This window comes from Thermobia domestica, chromosome 3 (genome assembly GCF_964235325.1).
Source record: "Thermobia domestica chromosome 3, izTheDome1.hap1.1, whole genome shotgun sequence".
Lineage (NCBI taxonomy): Eukaryota > Metazoa > Arthropoda > Insecta > Zygentoma > Lepismatidae > Thermobia > Thermobia domestica.
This window is the reverse complement of record NC_137456.1, coordinates 106766913-106789296: the sequence shown is the minus strand read 5'-3', so window position 1 is coordinate 106789296 and position 22384 is coordinate 106766913. Positions and strand designations below refer to the sequence as shown.

The following is a 22384-nucleotide window of genomic DNA, read 5'->3' as shown; positions in this document are numbered from 1 at the left end:
GGCAATATTACTTAGAACCATAAATGTAAATTTGGAACCTTACGTTTCGTTGATATCCAGTGACTAAACAAGGAAAAAATTAGAAACGAATTGACAGTTCAAAATCACGTAGTAATTTATGTTTGAATACTACGTCACAAACTTGAGATCATCGAGGGACCAAGCATAAACGTCGTGATGATAGACAGGTGGATAGTTTCTGTAGAAAGGAACAATAACATTAAAATGTTGCAACCTTGTAACCACTGACGACTCTAAAGTGGGAACGGACTCCTCCCATATGCATCGTTTGCCCCTAAGTGCCCCCAGACATGCATTGTACTGTGAGTAAAGCCATAATAAAACTAATATTTTCGGTATACAAAACATATCTGTTCTAATGTCTCTGCCCCCTATGAAATGATAGCTGGCGTCGTTACGGGTTCTAACACATGTTCAGAAGTCTTCGCCAACCGAGGTGGAAGGAGCACTGGACGCCTCAGCGGAACATGTAGCCCTAGTCACGACGTGGCAAGAGGGCAATACGTGCGCCTCCAATATCAATTCATTTCTTATGTTGATACGAATATAAATCATCTGTTTCTTCCATTGAAATTATTTCTGTACAGTCATAACGAATTTGTTAAGTAAATTTCATACCACTTAAATATCTCAATTGCAATTTTCATAAACAGTAGTATATACAAATAATAGAAATGATACAATAGAAAAATAATATTTTATTGAACAGTTTTATACATTTTTGCATACAAAAACTAAACACAAAATATTAGAATAGGTGTTATACGTGTCCTTGGAAATTTATCGCAAGAAGACTTCACCACTTGAATTTTCTCCGAACTCCTGCATCATATAAAAGAAAGTGCCACAACGAGGACAGCGCTCGATATCCATAAGAAATATCACCTGGAAAGATTAAGAAAATATTTGAATGTAACAACTACACTCTTAATGCATCAAAGAATACAGATTCAAAGAACGATTCAATGACAACGCGAAATTTCTGAATTCTATTTTCAAATCTGATGTGGTTGAGTTTCCAACGTCCTACATTTTCCCTGCCGCTGTAAATTATAATGAAAGCTAATCCAACGGCCTGTACAATCTGAAATATTCTTTTTCTTTCCACAATTTGTTAATGGTACTGTTTCAAATTTATTATTTCAAGTACTTGAAAACTGAACACACAATTCGCTGTATATAGATGCCAAATTCATTCAAAAACAAAACTCGAATTTGAGACAGATCAATGAAGCCCGGAATATTTGAGATATATATATACACAGCATTTTTAAAAGTGCAACTAAGCTTGGTTATTTTTATTTGGATAAATGATACAATAATCATATTAATTTTTGTACAAGTTGGTCAATTAATGCAAAGAGGAATAATGGAAAGTCATATAAGGTGGACTGCTCTAAGATCACAGAGACAGGTACGGCGCACATAAAAAAGCAGTCAAGAAAGGATACTGTATTGTGATATAACAAATTTGGATTGGTGGACCGCTGATTTCGTTATAATCCTGTTTTATTCGGTATTTTATTTGACTGTTTTGCTTTAGAAGAAACAATGTCTACATCCGAAGCATCAAGAAGTAACAGTGCAAGCTATGAATTCTCAAATCACTTGTAAAAATAAATAAAAGTTTCAGCGCAAATTTGACGATGTTTATTCTTTAAAGAAGCCAGGATATTTTTCTTGAGCTAAGTTCTTACCATTATTTTCAAATATTTATATATTAGTGGCCATTGAATGAACTACTCTTTCTTCAAATTGTTAAATTATGATGATACTTATTAGCCTGTACCTACACCAGACTTGGGAACATGCTTTGATTCCGTTGCGCAAGTAGGCATTAGTAGCTGAAATTTGGATATGGGAAAGAATAAAGAAAAAGTAGTGCTTCGAAACTGAACGTAATGGTGTTGATAAACATAGGATAGTGAACAACACTATATAATTAAAAGTCTTCAGTTCCATCCTCCATATTCGATAATTTTGATAAATAACCCAGTAATAGCAGATAGTATTAAGCTATTTAATATTTACGAAATACTACTAAACATAACCACACACAGCTTTTTGGACTATACTGGAAGAAATGGGAACAGCTATTAATTTGCTGAATAGTATTTGATACAATCTGGTTATACTTTAATAATCTCTATTAAGTTACTCATTAAAATTTAAACAGTGCTGGAGAGTGTAGTGAAGGCCTTAAGAACAGAAAAACCGGTTTGGATACTGAAGAGCAATAATACTCTAAACAATTTCCCGTATTTTATGGAAGGAAAATTGTTCTTCGGGATTCCTTTTCAGCACTAAAACTATATGAGGCGTTGGCATTTAGTTGAATATGGACTTGAACAAGAAAATCCGAGATCAAACTAGAGTATCCTGCAAAAGAGGATAATGGTAACTATATAAATCTGAGGACATAAAGGAAGGGTACAAAAAATAATTTAATGAGTGACAAAGAAAATAATTCCAGATTATCAATTGAATGTAGTGTACAAAAAAAGTTTCCAGTTCTGTGACTAATGTTAGCATATTTGTGGTTATTATTGAGGAAATTTTACAAATGTACGAACAAGTGCATGAATAAATATGTTCAATGTACTGGCGCATATATAATCTTCCACTTATTTCTTTCAAACAGTGCTGGACAACCGTTAGGCAGCAACAGTGATTCATTCTGAACTAGAAGTAAATAAGTATAAATGGCCTTCCAGAAGAACGTTGTACTGTTCCTCATGCAATGCAGCACCTAGTTCTGTCAGCGAGGATGAAGGAAGATATCTGCTGTGGAGTGAACTCCAGAACTGACCACAGGTGTTCAACAATGTTGAGATCTTAGGACTGGGTGAATCAGGGGAATAGTAGTTCATCCTGATGTTCATTAAGCCACGGCTTATCAACTCCCATATTCGTCAGTGTGAATTGATGTATTATCATTTTGGAAAAGTCATCATTGCCAATAGAACATCATTTGGACGGACGTTGTTAAAATTAATCGAATTTCGAATGTTCGAAATTCATTTTTCTGCTGTTACTCGACTACTCATTTTCAATATTCAAACAATTATTCGAATTGTTCTAATGATTATTTGTTATTTGGATAACTGTTCCAATAATTATTCATTATCCGAATAATTTTCCAATATTTATTCATTATCCGAATAACTGTTCGAACAATTATTGGAATAAGAGATGAATGTTATTCAAGTAATGAATATTGGAAGAATTCATTATTCTAATAATTCAATATTCGAATTCTAACAGCACTATATAGATTACACATGATCACCTAAGTATCCACATAATCATTAGCAGTAACGTGACATGTGATGTAATCACAGACAGAAGAGGCATAGAGGCAGCGGTGTGCCTGCCCCGGACCCTGTCAGTAACTGACGCATATAATCAACTGTTTGTTAAGCAATCGAGCATCAGTTGGTGATGCAATAATTGCGATTGTCTCAGGACTTACTCGTGCACTTGGCTGTATTTGCTAAAACCTTCCACAATCACCATTCTCGTCCATAGACTACAGCGAGAAAGCGAGAAGTTTTCCGTTTTACATAGAGAATCCCCAGTGAGAGTCCAGAACAATGCTCATTTCTTCTTCTATCACTGTTCCCGGGTACATCCACTGATTTGCTCATTGAATCTTAGATGTCAACATCGCCTCTGCTGTTCTATTATACTATGTACATTACATACAGCAAATATTGTGTACATAAAATGGACAAGTTATATATAGTCATTAAAATATAATATTTATCGTCTAATTAGCTTGCTATTAAAGTGCATGAGTATGCACTACAGCCAATAGTGCAAACTGAAATTAGATTGGACCATATTTTTTTAGTTGCATCGAACTGAGCGGGGAGAAAATCTCAAATGAGCATAAACGGCAAGCTCTTCAACAAGTTACTTCACTTCCGCCATATTCAAGATCCTCTGCAATCACACTACCCGGAGAAGTAGGGAAGGAAAAAAGCGGCCTAGGATCCTTGTTAGGTACCATTTGCCTGGTGTGAATCAGCAAAATTCAGGGAAAACCTCGTTTAGTTGTTCAGTAAATGAATCGCACACGGGACCGATCAACAAAAGGCGAGAGTATTAGCGACTACGCTACCCAGACCACACCCGGTTTAGAGTATAAAGTGTTCTCAATTTAGTTACAACTGAAACAAGAGAACAACTTGCAAATCCCGAGGTGAAAGAATTTTTCAAATCGAAGCTAAATTGTATAGACAATAATTTATAGCTGGTAATTTATATGAGATATTTAAGAAACTCAACCACATAGATTTTTCTAACTTCCTAAATTTTGTTAAGGTGGATCACCACCTAGAAGTCAACAGATTTTAGTTATCTTAACTGGTGTGCAATGAAACGTTACATATTATAGGCCTAAATATTGCGCTATAAAACAGTTATGTCTCAGTTCAACACAAGATACTGATTCATTTGGTTATATATTTTGATACCGAAAAAGGTAACAAAAAAAAAATCTGATTCGTTTTATGATGAGAACACACGATGACACTTGCTGTTAGATCTGTGCTCAGATTTCTGAACTGTGTGTGTGAAATATTTCAAAATAACGATCTCATTATGAAATTTGTAAATGGTTTGAACGCTTTTCGTGTTGTTTCACATTTTGTCTTAATTGTAATCTATATTACAATTAAATCAGTTGGAGTTTTATTAGTAATCTTGAATTTTCCAAAGCTACAATGAATAATTTACATGCAGGAAACATGTTAGTCAAACTCTTTAGTATGGCACTAATCACACGTCAGAACGACTCAGCATAAAGCCCTATGAGTTACATCCCATGCTTATGCTGGCTAGGCTAAAGGAGACTGTGATGATGAGAAACGGATGGAATGGTGGAATGAATAAAGTGGGAGGAACCGGAAAACCCTGAGAAACCCACGCTCATGGTGTTTGTCCACCACAAAGTTCACTTGTCGCGTGAGACATTAAATAGTGTCTGTGACCAAAGAAAAATATTAAAAGTATATATTTTCTCATTTAATATTGAACAAAGTTCTTTGGCTAATTATTTCCGTCATGATTTCGTCTCTGAATGTACTTCTTGACTTTTGAAAAATGAACTCTCCTGTAAGATTCTGGATCATAAACTTCATTGGATAACTAAAGTATATTTTAAGTAAGGAATCTTCTAATAACGAACAGTCCGATCCATTTATCATTGACTTCGTAATTTTATCTTATTGAGGATTTAATATGATATTTTACAAGTATCTTAGCATTTAGTTGAACAAGTCGTCTTTTGTGAAGCATACGTTTCTTTCTTCTATTGGATGTTTTTTCATATTAGATAAAGTAAACTGCCATATCACTTCCTGATTTTGTCAAAATCAGTGTAAAATGTGCCAACAATTTTCTAACAAGGTGTAATTAGGACGTCCATAATATAACTATTGGTACACTTCAAAACCAAATGTTCACAGATATTCAAGCATTAAAGTTCAGGGGATTTCAGTCTTTATAAATCTCTCAGCCGGACTAGCTTTCGGGTGATAAGAACTTAATATATGTTCTATGCCCAAACCAAATAAAAATTTGGAAAGTACTTAAATTATCAGTCTCCAAGGTAATCGGATTACATAACCAACTAAGTGTACTCATTAATACTCTTGCTAATAAGGGTAGATGTAACATGTTTCATTTTCTCTAATCCTAGGAACCTACTCGTACAATCTACCTCAATTAAAATTAACTTATATCCTTGAGAAGATGGAAGAGGTCCAACGTCATAAACCCAACAAGAATTTACTCTCTCAATAATTCTAGATCATAATGGACCTATCTTCTTTTGATTCGATTCCTTGACATGACATAGAAGATAGTACATATTCCTCAACATTTTCTACAATCTCATTTCAAGTGAAACGCTTCATAATCTTTCTCAATGTTGTAAAGGATCCGAAATGAACTGTCATACGATCGTGAGAATAGTCTATAATTATACGACTCCTATGATCGCCTTCTCTCCGTCTACATGGACTATATATATAGTCATTATTAAAACGTTTATTGGGAGTTTCACCAATTTTCCGTTGAACAAAGAGTAAGAAATTGTTGGTATTAGTCCCCTATGCAATGATTTGACTGTGTATATACTGTGGACTGCAACCAACAAGAAGGAAGTTCAGGATGTAAGTGCGCCGTTCTCTACAAAAATCTGAAGGAATCTCGAGACATCGATGCAAATTCATACAATATTAAGAAAATCTAAATTGTAGAGTGAACTCTAATTAGTGACAATGAAGTTAACATAGGTCTTCGCCGCGAATAATGTGATAATGAAGATGTTTTTAATGGGACGATATTCACATGGTTTTAGGCTGTTAGCAGAGAGGTTTGTGAATTAATTAAAGGTGCACTTAGGAGCTACGACGCAGGTAATGCTATAAACTCTATGCATGCTCTGAAAGCCATAAATACATGGGATGTTGACAGAAGTTATATAAAAACGATTTCGTCTGAATAACAGAACTCTTGAAGCAGGAATTTAATAAATCTTCGTCACATGCTTGTGAAGTTCGGTCTACTTACTAACAAAGGAGACTTTAGAATCGTAAACGAATAATTTACAATTATCAAACTCCAATGTCCATTGAATATCAACATAAGTAGTGGTAAATATTGTAATTTCGCCAAATTTTGAAATAGAAATATTGACTTTAAATATATACATGTGTGTGTGTGTGAAACGTTATACAAGGGCTATCAGTGTTTATTCCAAACATCGACGTAACGAAAGATTGTCAGTCTATTGTGGCTATAAAATTTAAAATTTTCCAATCCAGTGAATCAGTGATTCACGGAATGACATTTAACGCCAAACGATTTAACTAAAATGTTGTTTGGCGTTAAATATTATTATTTGGAACTGTTTTGTGGAACACATTCTGCTATGAAAGAATTATTGTAATTCTGAAAATGCTGACAAAGGTTAATTAAGACAGTTTTAAGTAAGCATATAATTCGATTTGTAACCTGAATTTGATTTTTTTCTGCTCGTTCTTATGATTGGATATTTCAAGTAACTTTAAAGTCTACTCTGATACTTGTGATTGAGAGTGTGATACTAAATACTAAACCCTTTGTTAATGAATCTGTCTCTTTGGGAATTGAAGAAATTACTTAATAATTTAAAACCAATATCAATACGAGGTAATTGCATTTAATAACTAGTAAGTCAAAGAGTTCCTGAATATTTATATCACGTTAGCTAGAACTTACAAGGGACATCACCCAATTGTCCGGCTCCGATTTCAATGAAATTTTTATTGCTGATAGAGGACATGTATTCAGTACTTGTGATGACAAAAATTTTTGCCGTGGTGCATGTTTTCTATTTTTTAATAATTTTTAAAGGTTGTGATGTGGTTAATAGAGATTACTGCAGATGTCCCTTACTACCCTTTGTAAACGGAGTGTTAATGAAAGAACAACCATGTAGATACGTATAGGGCCTAGGGAAATGTCGTATGGTACGTATGATCTTGACGGCAGCCATCTTGAAATCCGCCATTTTGAATTAAGGTCAAGTTTTTTAAATGGGAATAGGGTAATATGATACATAATTTCGGACTAGAATTTAATCAGGAAGACAATGGTGAAGTTAGTTTTAAGATGCGCCCATTTGGTGAAAAGTTACAGGCATATTAATTGTTTATAGGCCTACTTACTATGTGCGTAAGTCCCTTACCTCCGCTTCTAACCCGCGTATAAATGATAATAAGTGGATAAAGGTTTCGGTAATACATATTATGCCTAGAGGGAAGTGATACGATAAGGGTATCACTGACGGCAGCCATTTTGAAATCCGCCATTTTGAATTAAAGGGAAGTTTTGAAAACTGGAAATCATAGCATGTGGCACCAAATTTTAATAGTAAATTTCCCCCAAAAGCCAATGATATGTTTATTTTTCTTCTATAGTTAACCAATATGAATTTATGACTTTTCTAATGTGCACGAAACGTCCATTATTCGATCTTTCAAATTGGCAACACTCCTAATTTTCATCGCACGTTTTAAGATTCCAACTGGCACTTTGCAATTGTTTCCATGGCTCACGTTTTCTAATTTTATTTCCTTTTTTTAAGAGTTGCGATTTCTCAGTTCATGAATAGTGTTGGGATAAGCATCCAGCAATCTTTCTGAATTTTGAAGACTTCCCATGCAATTATTAATTTCATAGGCAATGTAATTATTTATTTCCTATACCTGCCTTTTAGAAACTCGTTTACTGACATGAATCATCGCAGAACGAAACAACTCCAACTTTGCATTCAGGTAATACCGCAGACGTAGCTTATAATGGATAGTAGATGAGACGAGAAATAAGTTGAAAATTCACTTCAAAAAAGGAAACGAAATATGATTGTTGTGAAAATCAATGGTCTTTTGTTTTGTTTTATATTTGTTTATTGTATATTTATTTATTTATTTTCTATGGCAATATTTTAGCTAGTCAGACAAAAAAGTCATTAGTTTTCTAGCGATTGTTGTCGATGGTTCATGTTTGTAAGATTTATAATCAGTATTGATCGGGAATTCGATTCAGTTACACCTCTTTATAAACAAGTTATCTGTTTTCATATTTTGTTCACGGTACAGTGTGTTGGGAAGTCATATTATGTCTCTTTGATATTTTCTATCATTGCTGCTGTTCCTTTAAAGTTATAAAGTTGTATTTATTTTTAAAAAAATACTGTTTGTCGTTTGCGCAACATGTAGGCTGCATTTCATGATAATTTTGAGTTCGTGTTACACCAATTTCTTATAATTTAATTTGTATTTCTTTACATCACATAAGTCCATAGGTACCTCATGTACTCTGGGTTAAAATAAATAATTACACTGCCTAGGAAATTAATAATTACATGGGAAGTCTTCAAAATTCAGAAACATTGCTGGATGCTTATCCCAACACTATTCATGAACTGACAAATCGCAACTCTTAAAAGAAGGAAATAAAATTAGAAAACATGAGCCATGGAAACAATTGCAAAGTGCCAGTTGGAATCTTAAAACATGCGATGAAAATTAGGAGTGTTGCCAATTTGAAAGATCGAATAAAGGACGTTTCGTGCATATTAGAAGAGTCATAAATTCATATTGGTTAACTATAGAAGAAAAATAAGCGTACCATTGGCTTTTGGGGAAAATTTACTATTAAACTTTGGTGCCACATGCTATGGTTTCCAGTTTTCAAAACTTCCCTTTAATTCAAAATGGCGGATTTCAAGATGGCTACCGTCAATGATACCCTTTTCGTATCACTTCCCTCTAGGCATAATATGTATTACCGAAACCTTTATCCACTTATTATCATTAATACGCGGGTAAGGGACTTACGCACATAGTAAGTATAAACAATTAATATGCCTGTAACTTTTCACCAAATGGGCGCATCTTAAAACTAACTTCACCATTGTCTTCCTGATTAAATTCTAGCCCGAAATTATGTATTATATTACCCTATTCCCATTTTAAAAACTTGACCTTAATTCAAAATGGCGGATTTCAAGATGGCTGCCGTCAAGATCATACGTACCATACGACATTTCCCTAGGCCCTATACGTATCTACATGGTTGTTATTTCATTAACACTCCGTTTACAACGGGTAGTAAGGGACATCTGCAGTAATCTCTATTAACCACATCACAATCTTTAAAAATTATTAAAAAATAGAAAACATGCACCATGGCAAAAATTTTTATCATCACAAGTACTGAATACATGTCCTCTATCAGCAATAAAAATTTCATTGAAATCGTAGCCGGACAATTGGGTGATGTCCCTTGTTAGTCTGACTGCATCCTCCAGAAGTAAGATTCTGGTTCCTAAATTCCGTTGTGCAAATCACCACTTCTTGGCTTCTCTCGGGGTTGCCACGACTCCGAGTCAGGGGTTGAGAAGGTTGGTAAAAGGGAAACTGGTCGTTACGTAGTGGCGAATTATATTTTTTTTAGACTGTAAGTTGGTATGTTTTTTACATATGATACCGCATTCTGTAACAACAGAAGTGGCAACACAAAGTTGAAATAAGATTAGCATACTGTTTCTTTTTATTTTTTATTTTTTTTAGGGAAATTAACCATCACACATGTTTGATTTATATTAAATTAAAATTTGCCAACCACTTACCTTCGGGTGTTCTGGGCAAGATCGCCGAACACGACCTACACTTATATACCCACAAACCAGGCATATTACTTTGGACTTGGGTCTTTCGCACCAGCATTGACCAGCAGGTAAGGTGATGGTGCATATTCCACGGCCTCTCCCGCGTGACAGAGGTCTGTTTGTTGGCCCAAAGCAATCCTGCGAAAGTACAAGAAATTCTTCATACGAAAATATAAAATTCCTATACATTTCGGAATGACTATGAAACTGAGATCAAGAAGAGTACAAACTATAATTATTATAGGCAGTAGGAATCACTTCAGATAAACCGTTTTTACCTGGTTGGAGAAGCACTACAGATTACAGTATGACAAAAATGTCAATTCCTGATGGGATCCCACAATGAGCCCACAGGTATTGGTGCAGAAGTCATGGCGCAAAGAACGTGTTCGACATCCCATAAATATTCTATAGGATTAAGATCCGGTGAGTTCATATGCTACAGCTCCGTGGAATATTCCTTAAGCAAGTAGTCCTGACTAGGTGGCACCATGCATTGTTGTCCTGAAAAATAGTCTTCGTGTGGGCAGAAGTGTTGCGTTGTAGGGTGTGTATGTGATCCCCTAAGACATGCAAGTGCACAACGGATATCTCGCTGCGGTCCATGCACACTAACGGTTTCAGTCCATGCCAACAGAAGCATCCCCAAATCATACATTTTCCCCAGCACCTGACTGTGCAGTACACTCCATGCACGAGGGATCCATAACTTCGTGCTGTTGTCACCACACATGCACACGCCTGTCCGAGAGGAATAGTACAAACCGTGATTTATCGAAACAACACAATCTTTTCCTCATCTACGGTCCAATTAGCGTGTTCCTGTGCCCAAGCGCGGCGAAATCAGCGGTGACGAGTCGTATATGAATCGGTGACGAGTGGGTTGTCTGCTGTGGAACTTCATTTGTGCCAGTGTACGCTGTATAGTTGTATGGGATATGAGTGTTGTGCATCCATCATTGTATTTGTCAAGTAATTCCCGGTTATTGATGGTTCGTTTGGCTTGCACGAACTGTTTGACGCCCTTGCAGTTCCATTTCTTAGAGACAGTTACCCTATTTTCTTCCCACTCCTTGCACACTTCACTACACAGGAACGGGCGCACCCGACAAGCATTGCTGTCTGGGTTATTGACACCTATTACTCGGGTACCAACAATCACGCCCTATTCGAATGCGGGTAAATCATGCCCTATTCGAATGTGGGTAAATCCCGCCCACCTCCTATTATAACAGGGTGCTGTCTGCAAACATGTAGCCTCGAGTATTCTTTCTCTACAATACTACCAGTCGAGGTGACCATGTCATCAGCTCGGTTGATAGCCACACTTCCTTGTGTGGAGGAGTGGTCGCAATTCAGTAAGCACTCAGAGTATATTCTTAGCAACGCAATACCTTACTTTTAATACATTGCTCGCCATTAAACGTGCAACCCCAAGGACACATCGTAGGAAATCCAAACTTGCAGAATATGTGAAGTATGGAAGGATAAACAATTAAGTAGCACGTAGCCGAATATTCCACCTAGTAACAACAATAGAGGCCGGTCAGAGAACCACAATTCCAGTGATAGACGAAGGCTGGTATGACGTATGCCTTGTTGTCGAATGCGGCAGACCTACCAGATTTCAGGCTTTGATCGGGAAAGAATGGTGGCATATCTCCAGTATGGTTCGCGCGGTGCGGCATTGGTATCCGTATTGGACGGAATGTGGTCATAATACAGCGCACACGGGCTCGATAGCTCCACAAGGGCATTACGCAGGACACACCAAATCCCAACGATCGCACCATACCACGGACCGCGATGACAGACAGTTTGTGTGTTGCTGTGGCGATCGGACAGCCGAATTCCGCACACTGGAGAACTAGAGGCTGTTGTTCAGCGTCCAGTGCAAACAGAGGCCGGTCCCCACAAATTGTTCTACATCGTCTGGCAAAGCAGGGCACACTCGCACGGCGTTCATTACTTCGGCTTTTACTGATTGCTAGGAAACTATAGGGTGGCCAGAAAGTCCCTTTAAACCTGCACTTCTTTCGTTTATTTATTAATAATACTTGCAGTTATTTGTCCAAAATACCCGTATTTGCACTTCCATTATTACTGAACAGCTTGATAAGTCTGCATCTCCTACACATCCGCTTTAGCAGCTGCTGAATCACAAGATAGAAGGCTTCAAGCACACTTGCCCGCAGGGAATCATTGTCAACGTGTTTCTTCCTGACATGTGATTTGATGATACCCCACAGGGCATTGTCTGGTTTCGTAAGGTTCGGACTTCGAGGCTGCCATGAATAAGGGGTGATTAATTTGGGGACCCATTTCCTATCAATCGACAAGGGAAGAATGAGTTCAGGCGTTCACGAACAGCAAACGAGAAGTGGGCGGGAGTTCCATCGTAAACAACCGTGTTGATGTGCAGATTGTGCAGCTGTTGCTCTCCAGGTAACTTGGGCCACAGAATTCTCAAAGGATATACGGACCAAAAATGTGTTCAGTCATTCCCATCCAAAGCATGACGTGCGGAGGATTCTCAAGTTCTTGATAAAAATATTACTTTTCCCACATGAAGACGGGGAAAAGATTATTTAAATCTTCCACGAACCGAGAACTACCATAAATACCACCTTCATCGGACAAAAGTATGCATTCCCGAGCAGGAATTGTGGGAAAGGCCTTCAACAAGATTCTGCATGCTTCCTGCCGATGGTTTGTCATTGTCGGTTAGTTCATTGATGGCTATTGACCGGGATGCGTGAAGGCGTAAGTATGCAGTTGTGTTGTGCTCCTTGCAATTCCAAGTTCTGAAGAACGCTTGCAGGGTGAACGCATCACTCACGCACTAACTTCTGCAAACGTTTCCTTTTGTGTTGATGGATGACCAAAACGAGGGGCATTCAAAACACTTACCAAGCGAAAAGCTTTCTTCCCCTACGTGATCAAAGTTCGAAGACTTGGCGGCTCCTTATCGAATCGTTCGCGAAACCTATCCATCACCTGCGGCAGTTTCGTTGTTGTACTTCCGTTCATAGAGCCACACACTTTGTCACTAAGTGATTCTCCAAAGTGAAGTTACTGGTATCTGCTATTGTTGTTCACACCAAATACGGAAAGATACGACAATAAATTGTTCAATGTAGACTTTATTCTTCTTCTTCCGCGAGAAGCACTGAGGCAATCACGTGAGCAGCACTTCTGCCATATCAATGATCACGATGAGAGGGTTCAAATCTTATATACACCGTATATCTTAACATCTTACATTGTTACACGCATTTAGTTAAGGTGTAAAGAGACTTTTTGGCCACATTACACAATCGTGTTGCGCGCGAAGAAACGAATGGCAGGAAACCCTTTTTTAGACGAATCCCGCTTCTCTCTACAAAAACTTGATGCCCGCATCCATATTTAACGTTACAGTGGCATTAGACCGGGCGACACCCGAGTTTTGCATCGTCACATCGAGCCAGCACCGATGTTATGGTACGAGGTTTTTGGATTCCGTTTCCGGTCATGTCTCCTACATATTGACAGATATTCGATCAGCCAACGGCACACTGACGTGGGGTTAGACCCGATTGTGGTCACTTAAGTGCAAGCTCTACCAAAGACTTCATTCTACCAGAACTACGCACGACCCTATGTTGCACGTATTGTCTTAACTTCCTGGTTGTACACAATGTTTTTCTGCTGACGGGCTGTCTTATCGTGTCGAAGACATAGCTTTCCATACCTCTGAAGGACATCCAAGGGTTCGCCATGTCGTGGTGACTGACAGCCCTTGGTGGGCTCACAGACTACAGGCGTTGCCTAGAGTGTAAGCTGAATAATTGGCTACTTTACTACAGAAGGCTGTTTCATTCTAATGGTAGCAATTTTCAGTCGCCACCAGAAGCGCTAGTTTCGCGTCAGCATCGTGCCGCACACAGCACGGAGTAGCCAGACACTTGTGTACAAGCCATGCAGAGGAGAGACATGTGTGATCAGAATGCCGCCGAAAACCGACCCTTTTTGGGAGGGCTATATCGTAGCACTTTCTGATATAGACTATAGCTATAGCCGAATAAGAACACAGTGCAAAAAGAAGGGTTTCACAGTGTCTGATAAGGGAATTAATGCAGCCATCCATCACAATGCAAAACCCAGAGCAAACCATTGCCATGCGTCGTCAAAAAGGAGCAAAAGAAGCAACCGGCTCCACAACGCAGTCAAGACGTCATTGCCAAGGTCCGCCGGTTGTGACCCAAGAGAATCCACCCACCCGCGTGACATAGCGAGGCATGTTGGACGGTCAACTGCGACTGTACACCGAATTATAAGCGACGATTTTGGACTCAGAAGTGCACACAAGCGGCGGGTGAATGTTCTGAATCCAACGCACATCGCAGAACAGCTGGTGGCATGCAAAAGGCTGTATGAAGGTTACCTAGCAGGTGACAAATTGCGTTAAGTGATCACCTTAGATGAAACATGGGTCTAGTTGACAGGATCCTAGCAGATGCGTGCAATTTACTACCGCTGCAGTGATAGAACCGATCATGTAAAGTGGGTTCGCTCCTGCAAGGAGAGTTTTCCAAAGAGATTTATGGTAGTGACGGGTTTCTGTGCAAAAGGAAAGCTTCCGATACACCAGGTGTCGTCAAATGTCAAGGTGAATGCAGCGTATTATATCGAGCGTGTACTGGACCCCATCTATCGCCAACATGCCCCGGCTTTGTATGGCAATGACACTGACATAGTGTTCATCCACCAGGACAAGGCCAGCAGCCATACTGCCAAACGAACGGTAGCCTACATGGCACGTATGGAACAGAAGACAGGTGTAAAGGATATCCCCTTTCGAGACGTCCCCGTCAGGTCACCAGATGCATCCCCTATGGACTTCTGTGCTTTCGGCCTCCTCAAACGGAACATCAATAAGCGTCGTTCGACCACACTTGGTGGCCTTTGGAAAGTGTGCAAGGAGGAGTGAGCGAAATTGGATCAGTCAGTGCTGAATAGAGGTCTCCTTCAGTGGAAATTACGATGTTGTGCAATCGTTCCCCAACGGGGCTCTCACATCGAACATGATCGCTGGTGGAAACGGGGTTTTACGCCCTAGGGCACGGGTCTGTAATTCACTACCATAAGGCTGAAACAGGTATTCTGTATTAGGTCTCTGACTGCCAACTTAAGCGCTGCTATCTTGTATCCTACTTCATTTTTAATTGCGTGCAGTATACTTTTTTAAGAAGAGGAAAGCATGTCACAGCTAGCACTTGGTGTGTTTATGTACTTTTCTAATTACGATTCCGAGAGCACTACCCGTTTGAGACCAATCCCCCTAAGTATAGCTAAAACACTACAAAAGTGACTAGCAAGAAGCTTTTCCTTCAGCTCCAAGAAACAGAAGGAAAAAGACAATTCATTGAACTGTTTGTTGTGTACAGCTCATTTTAATCTCTTTGTGTTTTTATTTCTACTCCTCCCTAGGTCTAGCTCTAGGAATTGTGATAATAAGCTCAGTGAGTGCATTGCTGAACATACGGCTCGATCTGCAATATTCTGATTGATGTTAAATTTATGTAAGTATACAATACTAAATACCTGCTCTTCGCACAGAAGGAACAGACTTATGAAAATGTTTGAAAGAGATATTTGAACTCCTTCGAAACGTATTTAAAACGAAACTTAAAAAAAAAATCTCCAGCCAAGTGCCAAATATGTTCAAAATGCTGGGACAAGTTTCCAACTACTTTTGACGAGCTTATATACCAAGTGCCATCTCCGCAACTTGGAGTTCCTGAGATGCACGATATCCATCCCCCCTTCTCCTTAAGAAACATGCAAGTGGAATGATAATACCAAGTTCCAGGTAGCTACCATGTTCCAGAATTAACGGTGAAGATTAGTACAGCAGATAGACAAAATAACATTAACATTCAACTTTAAGTATCGTTGCCATCTGTCCCGAATTTTAAGAAACACCTAATTGTTCCGATTTACATCTAACAGGGAATGTTTCGTATTATAGCCGGGACGTCGAATTATTGAAAAGCATTTGTAAATTTCGAAACAATATAATACTTGTGACCAAGATATCGATATGATCCTATCACTAGAAGTTCGTGCTGTCAGCAGTGAAATCACCGGCAATGATATTCTTGTTTGTGCCATTTCAATGATTCATAACTTCTGTTCAACCAACCGGCAACTAGCTGACCATATAATTCTACTGTTTCGTGTATTTTTGGTTTAAATGTTTATTCAAAAATATGTGTAATCTCTTTCTATTTTTCTTAATAAGTTCTTGTATAAATTTGGGTATGAGACCGCCGATTGGCACATGTCCCGATTTAGGCTAACTCAGTGGTTCTCAACCTAATTCCTACCACGACCCCCATTGTAGCGCCCCGAGCGGTTTGGGCGGCGTCTCTTCTTCTGGCGTTGGCTGACGATCGCTAGTTCGATAGGGTACCATAATGCTCCAGAGAAATGAAACGTAGATAAGAACTTGATTGTAGTCGGGATTTATTGGTTGAAGATGTACAGTCCAGAAAATAAAGATTTACAAGAAAGTGCACAGACTGATTAAACGCAGACTCTCGCTAAGAGGAATACATGAATGATAAAACGCTTGACAGACTAAGTCCAACTAGACACAACCGCAGGTGACAGACCGGACCTCTTCTAATGAAGCGAAATTACCGAGTTGACGAGCCGAGATTCAGGGTGAAGAGAAGGGTGACGAAAGTGGTCCCTCCTGGAGGTTTTATACTCTCTAGTTTGGATATCATTGACTTAAGCCTCATGTGAGTGTCCAGTGTTCGTACACATGATTTTGATACATGCCATTGCCATCTTTTTGTGTTAACTTTAACAAAGAGATTTAAGAACATTGTACCTTTTATCTTTGAGTCCTTCACAATGTTTTCGCATGCATCGGTCAATAATCCTAATCACATATACATCTAATGTCGTTGCTTCTCCATAACCCGATTGTTGCTCTATGATGCGACCTTTCCTTATCTTTTAATGAGATTATTACATTCTCCGATGCCTCTGTCATGACAGTTATTGACATTAGTGGACTCATTTACATGTAATGTACAGATCACTTATCAGTGGAAAAAGAAACGAAAGAAAGAAAAACAAAATAAAAGAAAATGATACACAAAAAGGTAGGTAAAGGTGCCAACACTGCCAAGATACGACACCAATTTATTACATCTTTTTGCCAGCGACTCCCTTATAATTTCTGCTTTGTAATAAGCTTGTATGGGATTTTTACTAGGAATGGCCACATTTTCCGGAAAAACGGAAAATATTTTTTCCGGAAACCGAAAAATTGAAAACGGAAGACGGAAAATTTTCCGGAAAAACGGAAGGCGAAAAATTTTCTGGAAAATGAGTGTGTTCACTTGCGATAGTGACATTGGTCGTCTTACATTAAGAAAAATAACGAAAAATGCTACGCGAAAACAAGTAAATGAGGCAATGCTCTTCACCATCTAGTGCTATAGAAGCGCAACTCAAACTTAACAATGGATAGGAGAGGATAGGTCGAGCAAATCAGCGACGAAACATTTGTTCCTGCTACATCTATTTGTACACTTGCTTAATCACGTATTTTTTCTGTTTACGTGAGGGCTTGCGGATCATTCATTTGCACCGGGAAATTCCGATCATGCGTGTGTTTCGGGGAATCCCCGATTATGCGTATGCCTGAGGGCAGACCCCTGGAAGTAAAGAGAGCTGACAGTGTGTTATTAGTGCAACTGGTACAGTAAGCAAAAAAAAAAAAAAAAAAAAAAAAATCATCTCAAAGCGCGCACAATATAAATCGTCTCATATATTAAAGGAAAAAAGACTATCGCACAATATGCTCATAAGTGTCTATATTTCGCAGCATAAAATAAATGAAGAAACAAATGAAACTTTCGTTTTCTACAAGTTACAATAAAGAAGAGAGACGTCACATTTATTCCCCCCAAAAATTATTCGTCTTGTATCTATATCTGAAGCAACACACTCTTCGTAACGCGTGTCTTTGGGTACTGTAGCTGCAAACGCTTGTGTCAATTGGTGAACTGTAGTCAAAGAGTATGTGTGTGTGCTGCTATTGGAGTCAACAACGAACGGAAAGCAACCAGGGGAAGACGAAATGGGCCGGAAATCAAAAGAAACCAGTGAAGAGGAAAGGCGAATGATGATACGATTTTTTGGTAAGAGCAAACCATTTAGTCAGAACAGTGGTAGGCCCCTATGATTGGTCGGCCTATTACCACCATTAAAGGCTTCATATATAAACTGAAAAAGATAAAAACATACAAGAATCTGTCAAGATCTGGGCGTTCATCACAACTAACGCATCAAGATAGACGTCTCATCGTACGTAAACGTAAGAAGAATTCGAAGTGGGAGCGCCACTCATAGCTGCGGAGCTCGAAAAAGAGTCTCCAAAGAAAGTGTCAGTCCAAACCGTGAGAAACGTCCTCCATGAAGCTAGATATGGAGCCCGAATAGCCCACAGAAATTCATATATCAGAAAAATCAACAGAAAGAAGTGCCAGGAGTGTGCAATGTCACACAGAAACGAGATATTCGACTTCTGGAAAAGTTTTTTGAAGGCACATTTCATTTGTTTCAATCCAATGGACGAGTTCTGGTATAAAGGAAGAATTGTGAACTTGAGGAAAATAATCTTACAGCTACAGTGAAGTATAGAGGCGGCTCAGTATTTGTGTGGGGGTGCATGAGTACGTACGAAGTTGGAAACTTGTTTCATTGTGAGAATAATGGATCACACAGCATATATCAACATCCTGAAGACACATCTTCTCACGAGTGTTGAGCAAATGGGCCTAGCAGGGGATTACATATTCATCCAAGATAACGACCCGAAACACACTGCGCTGAATACGAAGTTATGGCTCTTATACAATACTTCGAAGTGGATGGAAACCCTTCCACGATCACCGGACATAAATCTAATTGAGCATCTATGGCACTCTCTGGAAACAAATATACGGAAACACCATATTTCAAATAAGACTGATCTTTAAAACGCATTGTTGTCAAAAATGGAGGAAAATTACTAGCGTAACAACAGAAAATCAAGTTAGATCAATGCCAAGGAGGTTGCAGGAGGTCATACGGCGAAAAGGAGAACCCACAAAGTATTAAAAGTTGGGGTACAACAACCCAAGCTATTGCAGATGAATAGTATTTCTTAGTAGACGAATACTTTTTTGGCATGAAATATGTTTAGTTCATTTTGCTTGTACGTTTTCGTATACTTTGAATATGAAATAACTTCATTTCTATGTTTGGTATATATAACTGTACTGTAATGAAATATCTGTATTTCGCTCTTCCTTTTACTATCGAGTTGAATGCAAATTATATGTGTACGAACATTTCAGTTCTGGCCGGACGAATAACTTATTTTGCTCACTATGTTTATATTCCAACCATTTCTTCATTGCTTATCATGATCACGGTGATCTACAAAAGGTCACCGATCCTCGGGGGCATCCCCCCCAAAATTCATGTGGACCCCGCATTGTATTTATAAATATACAATATTTTGCATAATTTGAATTCAATTTGTCTTAAAACCTTCATATTAGCCTTCTGCATCTGAATGGATCCCCAAAGTTACAGAGAAATCGGCACCCTAGATTCTATAGAATCCACACGCAGTAGTCTTGTATCATTTCATGGGTGAGAGTACACTACGGATTCCAACTGAGCTCAGGCGTTAGAACATCGGATTAACATTCAGAAGACCGATGTTCGATTCGAGCGCCTTACCGTCCCGACTCTTTTTTTTTTCTGTAAGTTTATTACTCAGTTACACCCTACCTGTGCCATAGACTTTTTAAACCCGTAAGATGATCAATTCTACTGATGTAATTCAATTTTACACTACCCTACTGTTACCATCTTGCAACTATAAGCGTCACGAATTCCAAATACCGGTACTATTGACTATACATACCATAGAGTATGTAGCACTACTTGAAACTAGCGCCAGCTATTCATCTAATGATCTATTCCACATAATTTTCATAACTTTTTCCGCCAATTTCTCTTAAACTGAAGGACGATTCCACCTAGTCATCGATACATCAATTCAGTTCTCGATGCTGAATTACTATCTATATTTTTGTATGCATTTGAAAGTTTTACTTATTATTCTACATTCATGTTTTGTTACTAAATTGTCAACTCCTAATGCAATCAAAGTGTTTTTTTTTTTTTTTTTTTAATTTCAGAAACGTAGATTATAATCTAGGTGCTTCTACCTCTATATCTCAGATAATCGCTTCACCTGGTGCAAGCTCAAATGTATCTAAAGTAACAGGAAGATCCCAGGAAAAATGTTTAACAAATAAGGGAACAAAATGAAATGAAATCTGTGAGTTTTACATCCCACGGTTATGCCGGTTAGGCTAAAGGAGACGGTGATGATGAGTAATGAATGAAATGGTGGAATGAAGAAAGTGGGAGGAAACGGGAGAACCCCGAGAAAACCGACGCACACGGTGTTTGTCCACAAATAAGGGAACAGTAGTACGTAAGAAACAGAAAAAAATTCTGTCTTATTTCAGAGACCCTAAACCTTATTCTCCCGCATGAGCAGAGGTGCTTGATAGTAAAATAAGTAATATGAAACCAAAGGATCTTCTTCCTTTGCCTTTCGTTGAAGCAGTTCGGTTTCTTGAATTTATGAATGAAATAGAACCAAGTTACCAGTCACCATCCATGCAAACTGTGACTCGCCGTATTGAGGCCTTGTTTTCTAAGGAGAAGTGTGGCTGCGGAATCGATTGCTTTGACAACAAACAACTGGACTTCGCATGCTACGGAAAGTTATATTACAATCACAATTAAAATAGAATTGAGGCACACAAGGGTAACCTTAACTCAGCACTTAGCCCATGTTGCAAAGTAGTGCAACATTTCAGATAAAATACATGCAATTGTGTATGACAACGTTGGTAATATCACAAGTGCGGTACGAGAACTTCCGTATGCAAGCATATGTTGTTTTATTCAGACTCTACAACTCTCTATAAATAAGGGTCTTGAAATAGAAAAAAATCGAGAAAATGTTATGTGTTGCTAGTCGGATTGTTTCCCACTTTAAACAGTACCTTGGAAACGTCAGAACTGGAAAAACAGTAAAAGTTATTAGAATTGGCAGTACATTCCCTTATACAGCAAGTTAAAACTCGGTGGAACAGCATAAATGGAATGCTTGAGAGATTGATAGAACAAAGAAGAGCTCTTAACAGTGTATTATCAGATAAAAATGTAACAAAGGCGTCAGATTGCAAGAAGTTTAACCCTTTAAGGATTTCCACTTTCTGAAGTAAATTTTAGACTTTTACTCAAACAGCTACTGCTTCCTTACTATTTATCGTAGAATCATGGTTCATACCTCGTTTTTTTTTTCCTTTTTTTCCGGTAGATCATACTTACCAACGGTACCACGTGTCTGTATCAAAAACCTTAACCGGAAAAATCGGGGAAAAAACTGAAATTTTCTGAAAAAAATCACCCCTTCGTAACACTTGTGTCCCTCGGGCCCGGCCTCGGTTTCACGTAGGGATCTAAAAAAATGATAAATATCCAAAGGTACACGCAATCCTTACGCAAAGTTTCAATCTGATATCTTGAAAACTAAAAGCGTGAAAAAGTTTTGAAATTTGCCTTAAGAAAAAAGTTACGCCCCACTTGGCACCGCCAAGTTGACCATCCGGCTCCAAAACGCATCTGCGGTGTTCTTTGGTCCATCCTTGACTTAAAAAATAAAAAATATCGGGTTAAATACCTGTTATAGAACCTAAATAAGCGATCAAAGACGATAGTACGCCATGGTATATAAATATACCAGAATTCTTAAAAAGGTTAAACTTCCTACAGACTAGGGATGACCACACTTTCAGGGAAAACGGAATATAATTCTTCCGGAAACTGGAAAATTAGAAAGGAAAGATGGAAAATTTTCCGAAAAAACGGAAACTAAAATTTCCGGAAAACGGAGAATTTTCCCGGAAAAACGAAAGACGGAAAATTTTCCCGGAAAATCGGAAGACGGAAAATTTTCCCGGAAAATCGGCAGACGAAAAATTTTCCCGGAAAATCGGC

At 38.4% G+C, this 22384-nt stretch overlaps 1 protein-coding gene across 1 annotated transcript in view; it reads right to left on the bottom strand.

The window, feature by feature from the left end:
- Window positions 1-699: 699 nt before the first annotated feature.
- LOC145680645 (uncharacterized) overlaps window positions 700-22384 on the bottom strand; it is a 193673-nt gene continuing 171988 nt past the window's right edge. Inside the window, exons 2-3 of the mRNA XM_081751351.1 lie at window positions 10208-10384; window positions 700-906 (exon numbers count right to left, since the gene is read on the bottom strand). Coding sequence (XP_081607477.1) covers window positions 802-906; window positions 10208-10384 — 282 coding nt within the window. The 3' untranslated portion in view covers window positions 700-801. The remainder of the gene's footprint in view (window positions 907-10207; window positions 10385-22384) is intronic.